This window comes from Lissotriton helveticus, chromosome 9 (assembly GCF_964261635.1).
Source record: "Lissotriton helveticus chromosome 9, aLisHel1.1, whole genome shotgun sequence".
NCBI lineage: Eukaryota > Metazoa > Chordata > Amphibia > Caudata > Salamandridae > Lissotriton > Lissotriton helveticus.
In genome coordinates this window covers 1,226,335,167-1,226,359,832 of record NC_136070.1, presented here as the reverse complement: position 1 = coordinate 1,226,359,832, position 24,666 = coordinate 1,226,335,167, and the positions used below count along the sequence as shown (strand labels likewise).

At 44.6% G+C, this 24,666-nt stretch overlaps 1 protein-coding gene across 2 annotated transcripts in view; it reads right to left on the bottom strand.

Moving 5' to 3' along the window:
• The window catches only part of CHCHD4 (coiled-coil-helix-coiled-coil-helix domain containing 4), a 104,349-nt gene that overhangs the window by 60,541 nt on the left and 19,142 nt on the right, over window positions 1-24,666 (bottom strand). The window contains exons 1-2 of one of the 2 annotated variants that reach the window (XM_078661717.1): window positions 18,375-18,568; window positions 10,024-10,122 (exon numbers count right to left, since the gene is read on the bottom strand). In XM_078661717.1, coding sequence (XP_078517843.1) covers window positions 10,024-10,122; window positions 18,375-18,534 — 259 coding nt within the window. In that variant the 5' untranslated portion in view covers window positions 18,535-18,568. Of the gene's footprint in view, window positions 1-10,023; window positions 10,123-18,374; window positions 18,569-24,666 lie in introns of those variants that run through there. The other variant, XM_078661716.1, reaches the window with a different exon arrangement.

The window sequence follows — 24,666 nt, the reverse complement described above, 5'->3', positions numbered from 1 at the left end:
GCGTCTGTGCATACGTATGCCGCGCTCTGAATAGCACCGGCAGAGAACTGAACGCACCCCATGCACGTGTTGTACCAAAACACTCCTATGAATAATTAGTTTTGCCCGCGGTTTGGAGCCGGTGCTGCTTTTGCCCTTGGTGGCCCGGACGGCTTGTTTGTTGTATAAATAGAATTTTCAGGGAGAGTAAGTTGCGCCAGTGGTAGCGGTGAGGTAGGGGGCAAGTTGCATTAATTTAAGCAGCCGAGGAAGAGGCAGGGACGGACTTACTTACAGGGTAAATGGGAAGGGTGGGCGGGTAGAGGGCTTCCAAAAGTGGAATTTTTAGATGTATTCAGTGGTTTGTGCATGTGGTTAATACAGGGTGGGGGTTACCTAATGAGCCAGTATGAGGAGCCACAGCCAGAAATATGATGTCTGTGTCATCCCGATAGAAATGGAGTCTTTAAAATTTTCAAACACATTCCTTCACACTTTTTTTTTGGGGGGGGGAAGAGGGTTCTGTGGTGAACATGCGGGTCCGGCTTTGTATTCTCCATAGTTCACGGAGCCCAGGTTAGACTACAATTGCCTGTAAGTCTGTAAGCAGCAGAACGTGTACGTTTCCAGAAATAAGCAGTATTTTCAGAAAAAATGCTGTTTAGTACGTGGGAAATGTAAGTGAGGGGAAACAGCAATGAGCAGAATTGCTGAAGACCCGTTTTTGTACACCAATGATTTGTATTTTATATTTTGGCGCTACAAGACGAGAGAGCATACAGAGGGCGCAGTTGTAAATTAGATAGGCGGACGGGAGTGTCTACGGGGAGTATATACTGGTGGGAGCACATAGGCAGCAGAGGGGATAAATATAAATAGTAGCAGGCAATGCAAAAGAAAGTGGAAAAGGGGAGTAAAGATAGTGAAAGGAGGAGTAAAGAAAGTGAAAATGCGGCATGCGCGCATTCTGCTAAGCTGCTGTAATTAAAATAGACGGCCGGGGAACTCTGCAGAATGCAAGGCAATACAAAAAAAAAAGTGGAAGAGCGCCGTGCCGTGTATATCTCCTGTCCGGGCGCGTGCACATGTCCTGTCCAGGCAGGCACGCCGAACAGCAGACAGGGAGGGAACAAAACATGCTTCCCTCCCAATAAAAAGCACGCATTTGTGAGCCGCGCCAATAAGAAGCATGGGTGGAGCTTCTACCCCGGCTTCGCAAGCTAAATCAACAACAATAGATCTCCCCAAGAGCGAGCAACGCATGCGCTGCATGGCTAGGCGAGACCTAAAAAAAGGAAGTGTTATAATTGAAAGGAAAAGGCTTGCCCACGACTAGTTTACTTTCTAGAGGACTCGTAAGCAAAACATTCTCCAGACATTTGGTTTTCTGCAACAGCCAGGTAGAAGAGTATAGGCCTCCACAAGAAGACACAGCTCTTATTTAGTCATGCTAAGTAAAACTTCTGCCTCAATTTGCCAGCTGAGTGTTATAATTGAAAGGAAAAGGCTTGCCCAGGCCTAGTTTACTTTCTAGAGGACTCGTAAGCAAAACATTCTCCAGACATTTGGTCTTCTGCAACAGCCAGGTAGAAGAGTATAGGCCTCGACAAGAAGACACAGCTCTTATTTAGTCATGCTAAGTACAACTTCTGCCTCAATTTGCCAGCTGAGTGCAGCAGCCAGTCTCTCCTCTAGCACCATAAAAGCCTTTGTGTGTCTGTGAATCCATACAGTATGTGGAATGTGTGAGAGAAAGCTACAAACTACCCTCATGTCTGTTCTTTAGTCATACCTTGGCATAAGTACACGTTGCGTGTTTTTAGACAATCTGGGAGAGGTGGTAAGCAACAAAGACCACAAGGTTGGGGTGGAAGCAGCACATAAGGGAGAGAATCAGAAAACACATGTTCTCATGGAGTACTGAATAACAACGAAAAAAGTAGTTTCCTGAACGTGAGCAGTAGAAAGATACAAGTTACTCAATCGAAAAGATGGTAAGGGCTCTATGTTCCAGGAAAGGGACAAACAAGAAGAGGAAGAGAAGCCTTCCAATAAGGAAATGAGAGCAACAAGAAACCCAACCAATGATAAGCAATGGTAGGGCTTTACTAATTGGGAAGATGTAGATACGCATGAAGGGTTTCTGCTACTTCCACGCAAAAAAAGTGCAGGAGGATACATGACAACAATTGAGTCCTCACACACTAGTCAACCTGCGTGACTTACTAATGGGGAGCAGGGCATGGCTGCCTTCTACCTTTTCAAGGGTGAAACCCCCCACCTAGTTGCCACAATGAGGCCACGAACTAGCAATTTAGCGCCCACTACAAAGTCTCATTACAGTCTGGCTGGAGAGGGGCAATGTTCACCTTCTACAGTAGAAGACGGAGCACACTCGATTCATCCAATGGCCAGCGGAGCTTGTTATGCCAATAGGAAATGTAACAAAATACAGAGCACCCACATGAACTTGTAGGCTGGCCAGCTCAGAGGGGAAACACGGATCAAACCAGTGAGAATTAACGCAACTGCTTAGAACCGTGGTTTATAATCTTTGGACTTATGTGGACCCTCACTTAATCATTACTGGAATCTGGGGACCCCCCACTGAATATTTTTGGAATCTGGGGACCCCCACTGAATATTTTTGGAATCTGGGGACCCCCACTGAATATTTTTGGAATCTGGGGACCCCCACTTAGTCATTAGTACAAACGGGGAACCCTGGCTTAAGCGGCCGTCATGATTTGAACCTGGAAACAACATGCAAGTATAGGGGTCAACGAAGACTTCTCATTGGGTCCGCGGTTGAAATTTAATAATGAGGCAAAATGTAAAATGAAAACATTCTATAAATGTGAAGCAATTTAAAACTGGATGCTAAAAATTAAGTTAGTATCCTCGGATTTATTTGTGGGAGCAGTGGAAATGCATACAGTATGGACGGTGAGTGGCCTCAATTGAATTTAGAAAAGCTCCAACCTTCCCACTAAAATTAAAATTTAGATTTTTTTAAATATGTGTTTGTAAGTTAAATAAAAAAAAGGTCATCGTTTGTGTATCTGTTTGATGAATGTGTTTTTTCTGTATTTATTTGTGGTTTGTCTTCATCATCGAAAATGCGGGGTCCCTGCCTTCCAATAAGGCCTCGGTGGGTCACTGGGCTCCAGTAATGATTAGGTGGGAGTCCACAGAAGTCAAAAGGTTAAGAGCCGCTGCTGTTGAACCTCATTCCATAGGACTTGCTTCCTTACCTGATTCAATGTACATGATCCAAGGCTGCCACCTACAGGCAGGTCGTCACATAGCTGCGCAGAACATTCATCGGATTGTTTTCCACTACACGTCACACAAGAGGCCCGGTTTCACTATGTTGAATGTATGCAAACAAGCCATTTGGAAGCCTTACTATTGGCTTTGCTAATGCTTTTCCCCCACAGATTGGAAAACAGGTGTGCCAGAGAGAACGCACTCCAAAGGCAGCACAATTCCGACTACACGCTGTAAAGTGCTATCCGTGTGGATAAGTGTGTAAGCAGCACACATAGGGGTAGTAAGCACTATAACAATGCTATAACACAATGAGAAGGTAGAAGGAGCAGCTGCTACATGGATGTCTGCAAGCCCAGCCTCAAGTACCTTCTTGCAAAGAACCAAAGTCTCCCCGGGGATAAGAGATGTGAGTCTCTGTGCATAAGAGGAATCCTCAAACAAAGGCAAGGGGCACCGCAGCTCTTCCCAGGGAGGAGAAGAGGCAGTTGGCTAAGCATTAGTCACATCCAGAGGGAGGCTGTAGAGGCAGCGGGGCAGAGACAGCGCCCGGGCAGGCCAAAACCTGCAGGATGGGTGGGTCTGGGAAGGGAGTCCAGCCCCAAAGTGCAAAGAGGTCCAAGGTTTAGCAAAGAAATGGAGGGAGACGTTTTTTATGGATTGGCACATAGGGTGTTCACTTGCTGTCACCCTTTGGGACATGTTCCAGACTCTCAGCAACAGCTATGAAAAGGTGCAAACTGCAGCTGTTCCACCGCCCCTCTGATTAAATGCTTCTGCTCTAACTATGCTGTTTACGATGATGTAATGTTTTTTTTTGTTTAGTGCTCTTACCCCAGAACGGTGTCTGTGCATTTAACTATTAAAGTACTGTCAAATGCTCAGAAAAGAGGGAGGTGGGGTGGGGCATAATGTCTGGGTAAAGGACGAGTAGGATTAGGAGTAAAGAAATGTACCAGTAAGTAATCAGGACATAAGTTCCACGTCCAACCTCCTCGACCCAGTCATGACTTATGAGGTTACAAAATCCAATGGCATCAGCAAATGAACTCATTAAAATCATGTGCATGCCAAAATGTTTACTTTGTAATGGTTACATCAAACATATGAAACCACAGAAACACATTTTTAGATGTAACTACAATGTTACAGAACTAAGAACGCCTACATCAAACATTCTTACAATTCACCATTCTCTGCAAACAGTAATGTTTCACAAACACTCAGGACGAGTGACAAATGCCTCTTGTTGATCTTCCTTGAATACTTTCTGGAACAATATCCTCACCTGGGTATGCCAATGAAACAGTCTTTAATTTATCAACCAAGTGCCACCACTGATCTGTATGTGATATACCAAAGATCACAAATTATATTTCCAAAATGCAATGAACCTGTCAAGATAAAGCTCTTTCAATATCAAAAAGTAAAAACAAAGATCTCCTGAGAAGAATCAAATTAACTTTTGGAATTAAGACTCCGCTCTGAAAATTACTCCACCCTCTAAAAACCTGAAAAAGGGAGGACATGACCCAAAACCCCCTCGCCCCAACCTGCGGGATAACAAGGTAACTCCCAAGCAAGTCATCTTGTAAGAAAGATGCCCGAGAGGTCACAGGGAGGATTTCCCTCCAATGTGATTTTTTTTTTATAATTCTGTAAAAGAAAACACTTAACTTGGAATGTTAGGGTATCCAAAGTTGCTCTCCATCCAATACAACTGTCATCAGTCTTCACCTTTTGCATTTCTGGGTGTCACTCCATCCTTGGGGACACGTTCACTGGTTCCAAAAACCAGTGGAGTTACAATTTGATATTTGGTAGCAGATTCTGATTTCTGCCTTTATAAACAATTACCAGGAAAGGATTTTTGTTAAAACATTGCTCCGAAGAGTTAGTCTTCCTGGCAACTAGCTAAAAGACTACTTCTATTTGACGAAGCTGGGGACTTGTTTCGCTGCCTCCTGAAACAATAAGAATGTTTAATTCTACTTGGGGTTCCAGACTTCAAGGAGCTCTGAACACTCATACCCCTATTTCACTGCTTCGAATGATGCTGCTCCGTCCGTAGACAAGAGCACGTAGTGCCAAGTGCGAATTTCAATACACTTTCTTTACTGCGGATTCCACCTTTTTCTCTGAGGATTCTTCAAAATATTCAGTCATTGAGGATCTTTCAAGTTCAACCACTTTAGAATCAACATGGAAATTATTGTGCAATTTGCTCTCTGTATCTTGCAATGCTTAAGTCAATTGCAAAACCTTAAAAAATGAATCTGGCCATTCATTAAAAAAAATTCCGTAACGTGCTGATCAGTGGCAATTCCTTTATAAAAGTCTTCTGAAACTGCCACAACAGAGTCTCTCCTGAGGTTACTGGGTTTCAGCAACACGATCTCTCCGGGACAAATGCAAACCATCCACTCTAATCCGAACAGAGAACCCTCTCACAATCTTAGAGTCATCAATAATGACAACTTCACGAGAGTAAACATCATCCATACTCCTTCCCCTCCTTAACCCGCTATAACTTAAATGTGTACTACTCAACTGCAGGTCAGCCAGTAAACACGCCTCCGATATATTCAACCTCATCCAACACAATGAGTTAGACATTATCATCCTCGCTGAAACTTGGGTAAATCACGCCTACACTCCTATCCTAGACCTCCTAGTACCTCCTACTCATTACATAATTTGTCTAGAACAAAGCTTTGAAGGTGGGTGGTGGCCAAGCCTGTATTCACAGGAACACACTTGCGTTTTACCACTCAGAGTCCTCTACGCCATCCTCCTGTAAATACCTTTGTCTCAGTATCTCAAGTAATAACCTGCCGGTGTGCAAACGTCACACTTTTTATCCCCCACCAGGGGGACAATCTCCCCTTCATCGAGCAACTAATGGAAATCATATCTGGAAATGTTGACTCTGTTTTGTCCCAAATCTTGGTGATTTCAACCTTTACTGGTCTAACCCAAATGACCACGCTGTAACTGGTCTTAAATCATTCCTAAGTGATCAAGAATTGATTCAGCATTGTAGCCAGTAAACTCATAATAACGGAGAAAATTCTAGACCTCATCATCTCCTAAGGTCACAATGGATACCATTACCCCTTGCGATTGGTCCGACCACCACTGCATCCTCTTTTCTATTAACAGGGAGGTGGCTATGAGAAAGGCTCCACCAACGAAATCAATGATCTGGAAAAGGGACCTCCGATTTATCAATTCCGATTAACTAGCAGTCCACTGTAAATCTGCCCTCTCCTTCCAAGCTGACTTGGTTGAGGTTCACTTACTCACGGACATTTACAACTCTACCATCTCGAACATCATGGATGACATTGCACCACTCCAACAAAAAATGTGTCAGCAAAAATATCCAAACCGTGATTCAATGACAATTTAAACTCTGAACGCTGCAACCTTAGGGCAGTGGAACGATCCTGGAAATCTACACCCTCCTCGGATTGAATAAAACTCCTTAGAGATGTTAGGATCTCCTACAACAAACAAATCATGAGCACTAAGGCAGACTACTTCAGATATCAACTTGATGAAGCCGCTAACCATCCCAGGAAACTTTTTGAACTGGTTAAACAGCAATCAGTGGTAGCTCCAAACCACTCTGATTCTGGAGGTAGACCTCCCTCATGCGACAAAATGGCTGCTTTATTCACTGAGAAATCAAGACTCAACAACGTTGACTCGCCTCTAAGAAGGCTCTACTGCCATCCTCTGGGTCCGCACCACCTCCTGACCTCTTAGAGAAGTTCAAACCTATCAGCCTGAAAACCAAGAACAATGCATCATGGGGCACCTTTACTCCCTTCAGTGAAAAAGGCATCAATAAGATTCTTCAGAGTATCAACCCATCTAATCACTTGAGCGACCTGTTGCCGTCTTCCATCTTCAAAAAAATCAAGAATGTCCTCATACCCACTTGGACAAAGATTGTAAACGCTTCACTGTCACAATGGCACGATCCCAGATTACCTAAAAGCAGCTCAGGTATCACCTATACTAAAAGAAAACTAATGCAGAAAGGGCTGACTTTAACTTTAACGACTTCCGCCAAATTCCTAGAAAAATGCGTCTAATCCCAACTCTGTGCTCACATTGAAAATTCCCAAGACCTAGACCAGAATCAATCTGGCTTTCGGAGGGGGCACAGCACTGAATCGGCTCTCACTCACGTTATGAATGACATTTTAAAAATGCTTGACCACAATGAATCCTGCCTCCTAATCCTCCTTGACCTTTCCTCCGCCATCGACACTGTCTATCACGACAACCTCCTATCCATTCTTAACAACAGGATGGGCTTCTCTGGCCGGGTGCTACAATGGTTCTCGTCCTTCCTCCACCACAGATCACAAAGAGTCAAGGCGAACCACTCACTCTCCCTGCCCTCTCCAGTACTCATGGGGGTCCCCCAAGGTTCCGCCCTATCTCCTATACTCTCCAACCTGTTCTTGGAACCATTAGCTAATACTCTAAACTCCATGAACATTCTCTTCCATATGTATGCGGACAATACTCAACTTTATTTGAAAATCCCCTCCCCGGATAACATCATCTCAATCAACACTACTATACCTTCTACTCAAAACTCGTTAACCGAGAATCACCTCCTGCTCAACACCTCCAAAACAGAATTCCTTCTCATTTCTCCTCCGAACCACATTCCCAAGCTAGACCTTTGTTTGAATCACCTCACTGCCTTCAACTGCTCCCCCTCATTATAGACTCAGTCAAATCTCTCGGAATCACCCTGGACAAGCATCTGAACATGAAGAATCATATCAGCAATGTGTGTAAGGGAGCTAATCACTTGATAAGGATGCTCAGAAATATCAAACTATTGCTTCCACAAACTGATTTCAAGCAGGTGGTCCAAGAACTTGTTTCGCTGGGATAAGACTATGGCAGCGCAACACTCTGTTGCCTCCCCAAATATACCTAGGCTCCACTGAGAGCATCACTGAACGCTGCGGCTAGACTGGTTACAGGTGCCAAAAGAAATGCGCACATATCCTCAGTCCTAAAATCCCTTAAATGGTTGCCCTACGAAGCTCAAATTCAGCTAAAGATTGCTTGTCTGATGCACCAAGCCCTCCATTTCAAAACTCCTTACCTAGCACAAAAGTTTGAATTATCCGGTGCCAGACCCTCAAGAAGTTCTAACACTTTCCTCTTGAAACCACACATCTTTAGCAAAAAGAGAAACTGCCACGAGCCTTCTCCGGCGCTGCCCCGAAGATCTGGAACGCTCTTCCACCCGAAGTTCGCAGAATCTCCTCCATGGTGGCTTTCAAATTGGAAGCCAAAAGATTCCTAATGAACAAGTTCTTACCGTAAATGGGTTAGGATCATCTGCTCTAAGTCACTGATCCTACAACCGTTACACCTTCATTGGATGCTACTTATCTCTACCTCATTGTTTGCCCCCTCTTAGCCCGCTATGTACCTGTTTATTGTATTACTCTCCTTTGACCCCTTTGTACTGTAATTATTCATGTAGGTTATTCTTATTGATTTCGATATTGCATTTATTACCTTTCTTCCATCCTTTTGTAAAGCGCTCTGATATCCTTTGGGATCTTGTTCGCGCTATATAAAACTTTATAAATAAATAAATAAATATGGCAGTATGAAAACTCATATTTTCTATCAAATGGGCCAGAAGGCCAGGAAACATATTTCTCTTTCTGATCCACAGGAGGTACTGCTTCCTCTCGGTCATCACAACCTGAAACATCTGAATATGAAGTGGATCTCCTACTGTCAGTCCCTGCCTTTTTCCCCTCTTTTTTTAGAGCCGTTAGCCTTTCAATAATAATTATTTGATACTTTCTTCCTATTCTGCATCTCTGATCTCTTTTGGCCTTTTGGGTGAAAGAGACCAGGCAGAGCTTACAGAGGTTGGGAAACCAGGAATCCTGAGTGTTTTACCATGTTGAACAATAAAAAAAGGATACAGCAAAACACCAAAATCTGCTCCAACTGCACAAGAAATCAAGAAAGCACACTGAGAATCTAAAACTCAAATATCGCAAAATGTCTTCTGCTTTCAATTGTTATACTGATCACAACTATTCTCACGGTATAAATAGCCACAGGAGATTCCGGAAGAATCTCCCCAATGTGCAGTCCAAAGTATAAAGCTCACACATGTGCAGTGTCTCCCTTGCAAGTGCAAGAATAGAGTCCCTTTCCACTACAACAGGAGAGACCGAAAAAGACACTGCCCATACAGGATCATGGTAAATGAATTCAAATACTAGAGCAATTAAAACTCTTAACATTTACTTGTTGCAACACTCTAGGTTGGGGATTAAGACAACACTCTTTGCCTGTTGGTCCTTCCACAGAACATTTGAACAGAAAAACCTCCACCCTAGGCAGGGGAGGAATCCAGAAATCACAACAGAGGTCTAAACCTGGCAGAGACCCCAGCACTAAATTGTCCTTGTCACAGTTGAGACAGGAAAAAAACAGGAGGATGCTGGAAATAGCCACCCAATAATGGCACTCAGATGACGGTGGACGGGGCTTGCATTAAGGGTCTCAATAGGGTCTCAATAGGTAGGACTCACCTAACAAGAAAATGACTGCAACGAAGGAGGTAGAGGTCATAGTACATAAATAGTCTCAATCAAAAATATCTCCAACTTGTTTAAAAGATTTGTCATTCTTCCACTGAAATTTAACAATGCACACGCTTCCAGTACGGGAAGCGCAAGGTCTCTTACTGAAAAGACGACTCACCATGGTCTTCATATGGATCATTGGGATCATCAGCTACGAGCTCAGCACTACTTGGGGTTTCGTGATCTTCTTTGGTCACAAAGATAATTTTGTCTTTCCCTGAAAGGTAAGATAGAAGGAAGTCAATGTAGGGTTATTCATAAAATCAGTTTACACACCAAAAATAAAAGAGCGAAATCCAATGCTATTTAACACTTCTACATACAAAGGCATTTGCGAAAACCAAACTGCACCTACAACACGGTCCTTAAGCTCTACATTTGAGTCAATTTCCCCTTATAAACTACAAGCGCAATATATTTTTATAGGTGTAAAATAGTTATTTAATGAGCGCAACTCCTTTACAAGCAGGTCATCTACTTTCCACATCTTTTTCCCAAGACTATTTATCCTCTCTGTTGCTCAATACCTTCTTAATTTAAAAATATATATAACATTTTGACGGACAAAGAAGTTTTTAAATCTTCCGTTGAGTTGTTGTAAATTATTTTTTAAGAACGCAGAAAGCTACTTGCAAAGAGATTTCATGTTGAAAATTATCTATTTGTGGTCACATGGGCAGTGAGAGCCTCTGAATGAGTCTCTGGCTGGACAGTTTCTGTTTCCTTACACTTCTACAACAATAATTTTTGTAGTGAGATAAATACAAGGAAACAAAATGTTAAAATATGTATGTTAAACATGTTTCTGTATACAATGCAAACAATTGTATTTAAAGGTAGTTAAAAAAAATAATCAAACGATTAACATAGGAGATAGGACAAAAAAATGAAGCAACTGATTTAAAACACTAACAATTTCAAAGAAACATGATACTTTAAATGTGAAATATAACCATGGTGAAAGGAATGTTTTCTGTGAGCCAGTTAGTTTGTGAACATGTACTAACAGAGATGGAACCATTTTGCCCCACAAATTCAGCCTTTCTCACTGGAAAGTGAATAATTCTAAAGCTTCCTTCCCCCAGCAGCATGTCTCCCAGTGCAAGCACATTCTGTGATCTGGGTGAACACTCTTATTCTTTATTAGAATTCTGATCTTCACATGCAACTATTAGAAATAGAAATAGCAGTGATAATATTTTAATTTGACTTGAACCTGGTACTGGCTACATTCAATATGCACCATTTTGGTGGTGTTCAATCGATTGATTTGCAATATATTATGTGTGGCTGATGGGGTTATCACTTCTGATCCAGGAAAGAGGGGATAACATTCAACCTTTCAAGAACACAGAACATCCGTGCTCTTTGATAGCTAAAGGATATCATTATCCCAAGCTAGGTACAACTGCCCTTGTGAAGCCATGAAAGCTGTTCTGCAGGTCATGTACAGTTCAGTAGATCCTCGGTGGCTAACAATTCAGTGTATGTTAAAGTTCACAATGTTTAGACTTTTTGTGCTACTTTTTTTATTCCTGTTTATTGTACTAGGTGCTTAGTGTTCTTTCTAAGTTTTATTTTTGATATGCATCAAGTGCCGGGTGTCTCATTTTCATGGTTTTGCATCCACAGCACAGTTGTGGTCAGGCAGGTGACCCCTGGGTAATTCTGTCTGGAAGATATCCACCTACGTTGTGCTGTCCATGCAGTATAAATCATCCTCTTCATGACTGAATAAACTCTTTTCCCAAGTCCTCAGTGCATGAATCTTCATTACTTTTGGAGCACTAGGTTTGAAAAACATCGAATCTTAGTTTGATTTTTTACTGGTAAGCCGGGCTCATCCACTGCTGGTCTGATTATGACTTTTGGCGGTGCAGGCGGCATGCCACTGCCACACCCAGCACAACCAAGAATCACTGCTGCCTGTTAGATTACAACTCAAAAGTGGTCTGGCGGGCAGGAGAGTGGCTGTCTCCACGGTGGTGCATCCTTCAAAGGCGGCAGTGCCTTTGAAAAAGGCACCTCAATGGCAACGCCACACAAGGTTCCAGCATTGCATGGACTGTAACGTCCATGCCATGCAGGAAACGGGGTGCGTGCACACAGGGGGCACATGTTTAGCCCCCTATGTGCATGCACAAGGCGTGAGGCACCTGTAGGGCCTGTGTGGGTTCTTTGCAGCTACGGTTTTCATGGCTGTGAAACCGCTAGGAAAACCATGGCAGAGAGGAAACTCGTAATATGCTGAGTGGGACCACATTGGTTCCGCCAAGAATATTTCGGCCTCAGAACCATGGCATCACCTCCAGGGAATGTGTTTTCTTGGCGTCTGCGGTCCAACCACCCTATTCGTAATGGGCGGTCGGACCGGTGGCAGCTGGACCGACACTGCCGTGCCACCCCAAGTCTGGAGGTCCTTGGACAGCCATACTCTTAATCAGGTCCGTGTTCACCATTTTACCCTCCATAAATAAGCTGCCGACTTTTTGTGCATGATGACCTAATGTTTTGTAATTCTGACAATAAAAGCCAAGCATTTTGATTTAAAAGCATGGCGCGCTCACCATCCTAAAAAGGGGAGCAAAGCAGTGATTGTTGGAAATGCTTCAGTTCATCAGAGCCACAAGCAATTACTCTGGGAGCATTCCATAACCATCTTTTACACCATCGGTGCGATTCTAGAAGGGGATCAATTATATGCAAACCAGTCCTGGTCCTTTCCAACTGGAACAGTTTGGCTGAAATGAATAGGCCATTCCCATGGTGCATTTACAATAAGGTAGCACAGTACTGTATGAAAGCCAAGACATCTTAGTGAAAAGAATTACATTTGTATATTTCGCGATCATAAATTGACAAAAATGTTCACACTTATTCAGAAAGCCAGGCTAAAAGGTTTGGGTTTCAGTCTTGATCTGAAGAAAACTGTGCACAGCACTGATACTTAAAGAAGTGCATGCACCCTCTTCGATGGAGCCTGAAAGATTTTGCACAGTGAAGAGTTTTCTGTGATTCTGTGGGGAGAGGGCTCGACCTTGGACCTGAAGGAACTGGGTTAGAGTCTCGGTAATGACGCTGAACATCCTGGGATTCTGGGAAAATCACTTAATCTCCCCGTGCTTAACAAAAATAAATGTGTGTCCTCTTGTAACATAACTGGTGCTATGTAAGGCGCTCTAATACCCGATTCGGGTCAAGTTCGCGCGATATAAAACTCTGCAAAAAAACAAAATATATATATGTAATTTGTTGTGGAATATTTCAATATGCGATGAGGAAGTTGTAGTAAGGAAGAGGAAGGCACTGTGAGATTTAAACAAATGGAGCAAAAAGGCAACAACCAAAGCAGCTAAATCTAAAATACCAATCAATTGCGAGACCGGGAGCTTCCCCACTTCCACACACAGACTATAGATTGTACAAAATGTGGCGGCTCGCCTGGCCCTTAAAAAAAAACCACCTCGCACCTCTTCAGGGCCATTGTTATATTAACTTCACTGGCACCCCATCCGCCAGAGAATTCATTTTAAGATTTGCTGTCTCACCCAAAAAGCTTTATATGGTGCAAGCCCCAGCTACCTAGACAAATTCGAAGTCTACTGTCCGAATCACCATCTTAGATCGGGTGGTTCCCCGGTTTAAGAAGTTTCGAACAGGAGGCAAAACCGATGTCCATCTAGCCTCGAACTTTCGGAACACCTCGCCCGAGGACCTGCGCAAATGCTCCAATCTGCTCCGCTTCAGGAAACTCCTGAAAACAGCATTATTCAGAGCTTAAACCTCTCTGTCCATGTTTTATCTGACTTTCCTGCTACGATAGCGCGGAGATACCCCTACGGGGTTGATTCCTGTACTTTACAAATCACATACATACATTTCACAGGTTCCATATTCTATACACTAACCATACACACCCCAGGCATTCAACCAGCATCCACAACCACCTAAAAAAAAAAAACAATGAAGAAAAATGTATAATCATAACAAAGGGCAAAAGAAACAACATACTAAGGCACCATAAAATCAAGTTATCTGGCCCATGCACTTGTCACAACTTACCTCTGGCACATGACAAGTTGCACCACATTCTACTTCACCGCCTGCCCCAGACAAGCTAAGTAGAACACTCTCAACCACAATTTTAGACTCCAAAGCATTCAAGAACACATTCGCTCCACTATCGACAGATTAACACCATGACTCCAAATTCCCTCTGAAAATGGGAATGCTACCAAATTCCACACTTTCTACAATCGCTGCTCTTCCAAACCCAGAATCGCTCTTTAGAAATTAGACCACACAGTTCTACCTTTACCGGAATCATGCAGCAATTCAAGCCAAACCAGTTGCCTAACTCTAATATCATGTTTGCTTAGTTTAAAATGCTTCAGACTGATTCGCTCACACTTTTTGTTTTTGTATGCATCCATCCTTACTCGTACAACGTTATACCATATACGTCATTATGGAGTACACTTTATTGCACAGCCAGACACCTACCTTGAAATCGTGTATAAACAATTAGATCACTGTTTCATATTGTGTAGCCTGAAAAATGGCAGAGAACTATGAACTATCATTTACGGATGAAGACGTTAATCAAATTTGATCAAGATCATCACTCCTAACGGATGTAAATGTCGCTCAAACTATTGCGCAAACCTAGGACTGGGACATTCTAACAGAAAAGAAAAGACAACGAATAGGAACTATACTACACAGTGTCATATGATGGAATATTTGAGAACCAATGTGGCACCCAGAGGTCTAATTGTAAATAATGCACCAATAATATTCTTAGAAGATGCCATTTTTCAAAAAGAATGGGCCCAGATAGCCTTGCACTGCACCAGAGATCGGCTAATTTTAATAACCAAAACAGCCCAAAGGCTATCAGATGGCATCATTATAGAAATACAAGACAGTGAAGGAGAAATAAAAGCCACAATAACGGCTTTCAAAAAAAGATCAGACTAAATCATCTAGGAACTAATCAATACAAACAATATTTAACACAATCAAAACATTTTAAAACTTAGAAAAGCTGCAACATGTTTTTCCTTCAGTAAGACATACCCCTACTCCAACCAAGACTTTAAAGTGCCCACAGATTACACTTCAGATGCATCAGGCACAGGGTCATCGGATGAGAAATCGACTGACTCAGAATCCTGGGACAGTGATGTTATGTTAAAAAAAATTTATATAGCGCAACTAACACCTGAAGGTTTCTTGGCGCTTGTGCTGAGGGAGCGGAGAAAAGGTGAGGGGACAAGACTAATTATAGATCTCGGTAAACAAAAAGGTTTTAAGGAGGGATCTAAACCTAGTGTAAGGGGAAGACAGCCTTAGAGGGAGGGGAAGGGCGTTCCAGAAAGAAGGAGCTAAAAATGAGAACCTAAGGCCACCGTGTTTCTTCCTCTTAAATCTTGGGACTGACAGTTGAGACGAGCGAAGGCTACGTGAAGGGACATAGGGGTGAAGGAGAGAAGAAATGAAAGAAGGGCCTCCGCCTGCAAGGGATTTGAAGATTATACAACCTAATTTAAACTTGCAGCGCGCGGTGACCGGAAGCCAATGAAGACTTTTTAAAAGAGGGCGAACATGTTGATGTCTGGGTTGGCGGAAAATAAGGCGGGCAGCTTGATTTTGGATCTGCTGGAGTCTTTTGGCTTGGTAGTCAGGGATACCTACGTAGAGCGCGTTTGTGTAGTCAATTCTTGAGATGACTAGCGCTAACAGAGCCAGGGTGAGGGCCTCGGTGGTAAGGAGGCGGGAGATTTTACGGATCTTCCTGAGTTGAAAGTGGCTAGAAGACACTACCGCGCTAATCTGGGGTTTCATTGAAAGGTCGCTGCTGATGATAACCCCCAAACTTTTAGCTGAATTCACTGGGCAAGGGGGACTGCCCAGGCTTGCCGGCCAGAAAGAGGGTTGCCAGGGGTTAGAGGGTCCCCCGACAAGAACCAGCTCGGTCTTGTCGGGTTGAGCTTAAGATGATTTGAGCTCATCCAGTCACTAATGAAACAGAGGGTAGTTTGAAAAGTAGAGATTGATTGATCCGAGGGGTCGATGGTGAAGACCAGTTGAATGTCATCCGCGTAATTAAACGCGGTGACATTCAACCTACGGAGGAAGCGGATCAAGGGAGCCAAGTATAAGTTAAAAAGGAGTGGGGACAGAGAGGAACCCTGCAGGACACCACAAGTCAGCCCAACCTGGTCTACTGAGAACTGGGACAGTCTGACTGCTTGTTGGCGGTTAGACAGGAAAGAGTGAACCCAGTCAAGAGCGGTGCCCTGGATGCCGGCCTCTCTGACACGGTCGACAAGGATGCCATGGTCGACCGTGTCAAAGGCGGCCGACAAATCCAGAAGCACCAGGGCCTGACAGATGTTAGTGTCGGCCCCTCTACGTAGTTCCTCCATAACAGAGAGTATGACTGCCTCTGTGGAGTACGCAGGTCTGAACCCAGCTTGCTGGGAGTCCAGAAAACACGATTCCTCAATAAAAGAGCTGAGGGTGTTGGTAACATGTGACTCCAGTACCTTACTGAGAAAAGGAAGGAGAGATATGGGGCGAAAGTTGCTCATAATCGAAGGGTCTGCCGAGGGTTTCTTTAGAATGGCCACCACCTCTGCCTGCTTAAAAGAGCAAGGGACCTCACCCATGGCAAGAGAGTTGTTCAAAAGGGCCAGGGGGGGTTCGGGGCAGGCAGTGAAGGCTTCGCGGAGAACTGTAGGGGGGCAACAGTCGCTGGGTGAACCAGAGGAGACTTTGCGTAGGAGGGCAAGAAAGCCTTCCTTCGAGATGAGGGGAATCTGGGTTAAGGTGTGGGAATCTGGTAAGGGATAGAGAGCCAAAGTGGGGAAACAAAACCAAAAATAGAAGGAGACCTGGGAGAGTTTCTTGGCAAGGATATATTTATCCTCCACAGCATTTCTATCAACCACCCTTCGCCCCACACAACCAACACATGATGCCCTGCCCCCCTTACAATCCCATGGGACCACCAACCTTTCAAGGTAATCAATGCCCCCCTTTTATTAGGCAGAGGCCAGGTCAACAGAGGGAGAAGGAAAAAGACAAAAAAGTCCAATTGGACCTAGACGATTCCGAAGTAACCACCAGGACCATCAGGGAACATAGCTATGAACTTGACAAATGAAGGACTTACACCTACCAAGATGCAAGTCCTCTACATAAGACCTGGGTTTCGTACCCACACCAAGAATTGATAAATTACATCTACTTCGCAAATTGGAAGGTTTCTTCACATAATTAGGCCTTAAAGCACATTTTGGGGAACAAGACCAATCACAAAACAGGGTTACAAAAAACTACAGGTACTACAGGGTTACAAAAAAATCAACATTCAACCCTCCAACCCACACTACCCCCGAAGAGATACTAGCTTTTGAAAAAGCAGTATACCCTGAAGTGGAAAAACTGAATCCCCATACATCCAAGATTTTTGAAAACTTAAGTAACTCAGAACGAGCAGCACTGACAGACTTGCAGAATGACACGGAGATGGTCATAAAACCGGCCGATAAAGACGGAGTAATTGTCCTGCCAACTATTACAGCATACAGAACAGAATGTCAAAGACTGTAAACTGATAGGCATAACTACACAATCCTGGTATATGATCCCACACAATCTCTAAAATAGAAATTGCCATCTTAATTGAAGAAGCAAAATGTGAAGGGTGGATTCGTAAACATGAAGGGGACTTCCTCAGAAATTCCAACCCAAGGATCCCATATTTCTATACTCTGCCCAAAATTCACTAAAATCGAGACCCACCCCCACGTCGTCCGATAGTTTCAGGGATTGGCTCGCTTTTGGAACCACTGTACCAGTTGTGTGATTTCTTCCTAAAACTACCCTTCAAAAAACAGATACATACATTAAAGAAACCAAAAGATCGATTATTTCAAATGAAAGATTTGGAATGTGATTAACAGGAAAATCTGTTCATGAGTCTGGATGTGGAAAGCCTCTAAACTAGCCTTCCACAAAATGACACTCTAGAGGTATTAAGAAACATCTGGAAAAGGAGGATTGGAATTATGCCAAACCCAGAGAATCTGTTTTGGAATGCGCAACGTTGGCATTAACAACGTTTTTGGAATTTAAAGGAACCCTGTACCTCCAAACACATGGAACATCAATGGGTAGCACCTTTGCCCAGTGTAGCAGGACTTTACATGCATAACCTGGAGGGGAATTGCATTCTACATGAGACCAAATCTTATTGCACACAGATCTGTCAGGAAAAGTTGCATAGATGATGTCTTTCTAATATGGAATGGGGGCACCACTTCTGCAGTAGCCTTTGTTACTTGGCTCAATAACCAAGACAGAAATCTAAAGTTTACACACACAATTGACAAATATTCTCTAACATTTCTGGATGTCACCATTTTTCACAAACAGCAGAGCATCCAGACAGATACTTACCATATACCAACTGCCAAAAATAGTCCACGAGCCTTATGAGAATATTTCCCATGTGGCCAGTTCCTGCTTTTACGCACAAACTCCGGATTGCAGACACCAGGCAAATATGTTGACAGACAAACTGAGAGCAAATATCCAGAAAACATAACAGAAAGAGCATGGAATCAGAATTGAGAGGCACTTTTAGAAACACCAATTACTACAAAAACAAGCATTTACAATGCAATAGGTCTCGCATTAGGAAAGTTTGAGCTATTGGTATTGTAAATGACAAATTTTTTATTTATGTTTTGTTTTTGAAAATAGCTAAATTAATAGCTATGTCATTTACAATGCTAATAGTTATAACTTTCGCAAATGCGACACCTATAGCATTTCTAATGCAATATGTGTTGTATTTACGCGACTTAGATGTATTGATATTACAAATAACAATGGCTGTTAATTTTTACAAATAATTAATACTTAAATAAGTTATTGTAATTTATATTGGCAGTAGCTTAAACTTTTGTAAATAACTTTTGTGAAGATTATGTTCAGAGTATTTTATTGTGACGAAAATCCAAGAACAGAAGTGAAAATTTAACATCTTTTTGTTACATTTGTAATTAACACCTTAGGAGCTTCGTAAATATACCTCCCCAGTGCTGCGCTGTCCATTATCCAGTGCTGAAATGGACGTCCAACGGTCGCACGCAGCACTGGGGAGGTAGTGCCCGTGACGACCGTTGGCCGACGGCAGCACTTAAAGGGTTAAGCTTGAAGCACACTCACAAAGGGTTAGACGTCAGAATTTTGTGACTCTAGAAAACCTGGGGCCAGGGCAGGGAGGCAGGAATTAAATAGCACAATCTACGCTCTTTTCCTGCCTAGCAGAAGCACCACCAGGCATCTGCACGGCAGGCGGAGAGGGTGCTGGGTAGGAGCAGAGACCCTCGGATCTCGATGGAGTGGGAAGGCAGTGTGCACCAGCACCCAGAGCCGCGGATCTGTGCCCAGCCAGAAGCAGCCCATGCGCACACGCACACTTCATTAGGGCAGTACACGGTTCCCGCCAAGGAACCTACAATTTCAATTTGTCTCGGTCAGCAGAGGTGGTGGCAGATCTATAATTTTCTTGCTAGGTTGTCTGCATGAGCACGTGGCAGGTTAATCACTCCCCGCCGCCGGGACCCCGCCTCCCGGGGAGGGGAGGGCAGGGCGCCCCGGGCGTGCGCACCGCCGCCAGAGGAAGCCAGAGGGCCGCCATTAAGCAGTCATTAACTACATTAATGACCGCCTGCAAGGGGAAGGGGCCGCTATGAAACGAATTGATGTGTTTTAGCGAACGGCCCCAGCGTGCAGAGAAAGAAAGACCGCTCAGAACCAATGGGACCCAGTCACCGCGAGGAGTGCGTCACTTGTCGGCTTCTTGGGGCTGTACCCACAGCAAACCATGAGAGAGTGAAACAAGCATTGGCAAAGCCAATAGTTCTGGCTTGCATTTTCACTCTAAGCTAGTAGGTTACAAGAACCCTGCTGCAGTGACTAGACCAAAAATAAATACAAATCCAAAATAATGGATTGGTTTCTGCATTTAATGCATCAGTGAGATAAATAATGTAATGTATCATGACGCTGAGTACTTTGAACAGCTAAAATATCCCCGTGTTCTGTAATGCAAGCGGACCACAAAAGGTGAGGTTATGATACCTACACCAAAGAGCCGGAGGAATGAGGACAGAGAAATCCTCCTGTGGCAGAGCCAAACCCACTCTATGCATTTCATAAAGCATTGGTAAAGACAGCACTTGCAGGATGAGCTTAATTAAGTAAAGATGCCTGATAAAACCGGGTGCATCAGAAGGTGCACACAGAAAAGGGCCCCGTTTTCACCGCAGCCCCTGAAGAAGGCGAGTGTGGCGGAAAGTAGCCCTACGGCAAGAATAGCTTTTCATTCACAACATGGGAGGCAAATCCAAGGATGCGAGGCAAATGAAAGCCTTTTATGACCCTCAGTGGTCTGAAGGGATCCGGGGGAAGCAGTCAGATTGAGCAATCAGATCAAACAAACCACACGGACGTACCCTGCGCTCTGACCTTGCTGCTGTGTCCCTATTTGGCGGAGTCGGTGCAGGAGCTGAGGGCGCCCAACAGCAGGATGTTGGTGGCTGCATGGCCGTGGCGGGAGCTGCCCTGCTGCAGCCCGCCCGCCATGCTGCATCTTCCCCCTCCGCCTTCCTCCAACAGTCCTCAGCGCCGGCGCATTTTTAGCTTCCTCAGCTGGCTTCCTCGCTCCCCGCGGGCAGGCTGATCAATCAGTGTCAGAGGCACGTCCGGAAAGAGGGACAAAGGGCCGGAAGTCTCGGGCGTGGCTATTATGTAGTGGCCGGAGCCGAAGGGAAATACACGGAGAGCCCCTTAGGGACCGTTAGTGTGCTACCTAACGGGATGGGGTGGGGGTAAAAGGGCCATCCTCACGACCTTGTCATCCCATAACAACGTAATGCGCAGCTCCTGCCCTCAAGGCTATCGCCTTCAACTTCTGCCGCGGCTCACAGTGGTGTTTAGGAGGTGCGCGGCGGCGGCGGCGGCCGGCCGGCTGGAAGACCTGGACACGCTGGCCACAGTGGTGCGAGCCTGGTAAGGGGGGGGGGGTGGTGTTTGCCTTTATGTCTGTATGTCTGTGTGCCTGCGTGCGTGTGTCTGTCTGTCTGTCTGTCTGTCTGTCTGTCTGTCTGTCTGCACGCAAGTGTGTCTGTGTCTGCGTGTGTGCCTGTGTATGTATGCATGCGTGCGTGTGTAAAAAGATCCGATGACTGGTGGGGGGATGTAAAGTGAAAGTAAGCTCCGCGCGTGTGTTTCAGTCTGTGTGGTGGCTGGCTGTGTGCGCACGCGTGGACGGAGGCGACGTGCGCGTTCGCGCACCCAAATCCGGCCGCTTTCAAGCTCGTAACACCCTCTTGTCCTCCTCCCCCCCCGAGACAGACAACATTAGGTCTCCAGCTGGACACCTGCATCCTTTGGATGCAGTTTACCAGCTCGACCTAAAAAGACCGCCCTTAGTCTGTGTAACGAAACACAACATAGCATCAAAAAAATAATCCCCCCAAAAATGGCGGATTCTGCGCACAGGAACAAGACATGCGATCTTCTACTGTTTTCACATAAACAAGTGAAGAGTCTATGTGATTCTCTGGAACATACAAGACCTAAAACAAATCAGAACTTTGTATACACGATCCATACATCACTAGGCCTACCACAAACCATTGGACACTACTCTTTTGGACATTCTATTGAATGCCACCTCACAACAGCCAGAAAAGAAGTGGACCTAGGCAAAGGCACTCCCTGGGAACTAAGAAAGTTAAGCAACTGCAATACCAAACAAGTAGTCTACTTAATCACATTCCCACGTAATTTAAAATACATAGGATTGACTAAGAGGAAGGTAAACACTAGAATCAGTGAGCATAGAAGTACTATACGTTGCAGACGCAACTGTACGAAAGAAGAGTATTTTCTTTCAAACAAACGCAAATAAATGACCTGAAATGAATTGTCCTCGAGCAAGCAATATCAGAAACAAGGAACCTTGAAAAAATCCTGAATGAGAAAGAACAAAGATGGATTTACGAATTATCTACTAACATTACTGGCCTGAACAATGAACTACCTTGGGGGAGTATTTTATAAAGGACCCCCAGACATGCATCACACTTAATATTCATCCCTATTCGAAATTGGCCCATGTAATTCATTTAATGCACGTTGAGTCAAACCATTAGATCGGGTATGTTAACACTGCAAACCTCAACTGCAGAGTGAATCAGTAATAATCGCCTGCCTAATAAAATATATGCACTGGGACAGGAACAGACTAATTTGCATATAGCCAAGTTCTGAGCTGGGATGGTGCAGTGAGCTAAAAAACGGTGATGGATCAAGCCCTGATCTTTGGACTGGGTAAGAGTGGTCTGCTTAATTCAGGCACTCTGTTCATCACCACCCCCTTTTCTGAATCATTTTGTCCACCATAAGCGTGGAAGGGTATACTCAGATGCGAGTCCCTTGCTCATTGCACCATCAGGATTCAAGCAAGCCGGGCCGACGACGCCTGAAATGGCAGAAACCGGTCCCCGGAAGCTTGTTTCCTTCCCAGTACAAGAATTGGCTTGGTAGTTTGGTTTGCCCTGTTCCCATCATGCACTGGGACAGGAACAGACTAATTTGCATATAGCCAAGTTCTGAGCTGGGATGGTGCAGTGAGCTAAAAAAACGGTGATGGATCAAGCCCTGATCTTTGGACTGGGTAAGAGTGGTCTGCTTAACTCAGGCACTCTGTTCATCACCACCCCCTTTTCTGAATCATTTTGTCCACCATAAGCGTGGAAGGGTATACTCAGATGTGAGTCCCTTGCTCATTGCACCATCAGGATTCAAGCAAGCCGGGCCGACGCCGCCTGAAATGGCAGAAACCGGTCCCCGGAAGCTTGTTTCCTTCCCAGTACAAGAATTGGCTTGGTAGTTTGGTTTGCCCTGTTCCCATCATGCACTGGGACAGGAACAGACTAATTTGCATATAGCCAAGTTCTGAGCTGGGATGGTGCAGTGAGCTAAAAAACGGTGATGGATCAAGCCCTGATCTTTGGACTGGGTAAGAGTGGTCTGCTTAATTCAGGCACTCTGTTCATCACCACCCCCTTTTCTGAATCATTTTGTCCACCATAAGCGTGGAAGGGTATACTCATATGTGAGTCCCTTGCTCATTGCACCATCAGGATTCAAGCAAGCCGGGCCGACGACGCCTGAAATGGCAGAAACCGGTCCCCGGAAGCTTGTTTCCTTCCCAGTACAAGAATTGGCTTGGTAGTTTGGTTTGCCCTGTTCCCATCATGCACTGGGACAGGAACAGACTAATTTGCATATAGCCAAGTTCTGAGCTGGGATGGTGCAGTGAGCTAAAAAACGGTGATGGATCAAGCCCTGATCTTTGGACTGGGTAAGAGTGGTCTGCTTAATTCAGGCACTCTGTTCATCACCACCCCCTTTTCTGAATCATTTTGTCCACCATAAGCGTGGAAGGGTATACTCAGATGTGAGTCCCTTGCTCATTGCACCATCAGGATTCAAGCAAGCCGGGCCGACGACGCCTGAAATGGCAGAAACCGGTCCCCGGATGCTTGTTTCCTTCCCAGTACAAGAATTGGCTTGGTAGTTTGGTTTGCCCTGTTCCCATCATGCACTGGGACAGGAACAGACTAATTTGCATATAGCCAAGTTCTGAGCTGGGATGGTGCAGTGAGCTAAAAAACGGTGATGGATCAAGCCCTGATCTTTGGACTGGGTAAGAGTGGTCTGCTTAATTCAGGCACTCTGTTCATCACCACCCCCTTTTCTGAATCATTAATAAAATATACAATACATCACATTTTAGAAAGATCTAGTGTGCCCATGACAATATCAAGGTGCCAACTACATTTCCTGAGAGGCACCGGTGTAGGAAAGTGGATTTCTGTTGCAGTAACGCCCCCACTTTTTGCCAGACTACTGATACACTTTGACTTGATGTGCCCTGGGTCCCTGCCAATCAGGTTCCCAGGGCCTGTGTTCTTTCCACAAAACTAACCCAATTGGCATCTCTAGCCACAGGTTAGCCCCTGATAAATGGTACCCAAGGCACTGGGAGGACCTCTCAGGGCTTCAGCACTTATTGTGCCACTCTTAGAGGCCCTGTACCTTTACACACACACTGCCTTTGCAGGCTGCATGTTTTGGTGCAGAACAAAGTAAAGAGTCAACATGGCACACATCCCTGTGGTCCATGCCTACAACCCACTGCCCTGGCATAGGTCAGCCACCCCTCTACCTGGGTGCACTATACCAGTGATGAGGATACATGTGCATGAGCCCTGTACCCCTACAGTGTCTACGTCCATTCTTAGACATTGTAAGTGCAATGCTGCCATTAAGAGTATATGGTGCTGGGAGCTTGTCATTACGAACTCCACCGCACCATAATGGCTATGCTAAAAACGGAGACGTTTGGTATCAAACTTCTGAGCACATTAAACCCACACTGATGCCAGTGTAAGATTTAATTAAACATGCACACAGAGGGCATCATAGAGATGCCACCTGAAAAACAACTTATCTCTGGTGGGTTCCCTGACTGGTACACACCAGCCTGCCACCACAAGACATGTGTCAGGGTCCCTAGGGTGGGAGTCTTCACTCCCTGAGCCCAGAAACAAAGCCTTTCCTGGGTGGAGGTGTTCACGCCTCCCTCAGGCCAGGAAGAGCCAACTGT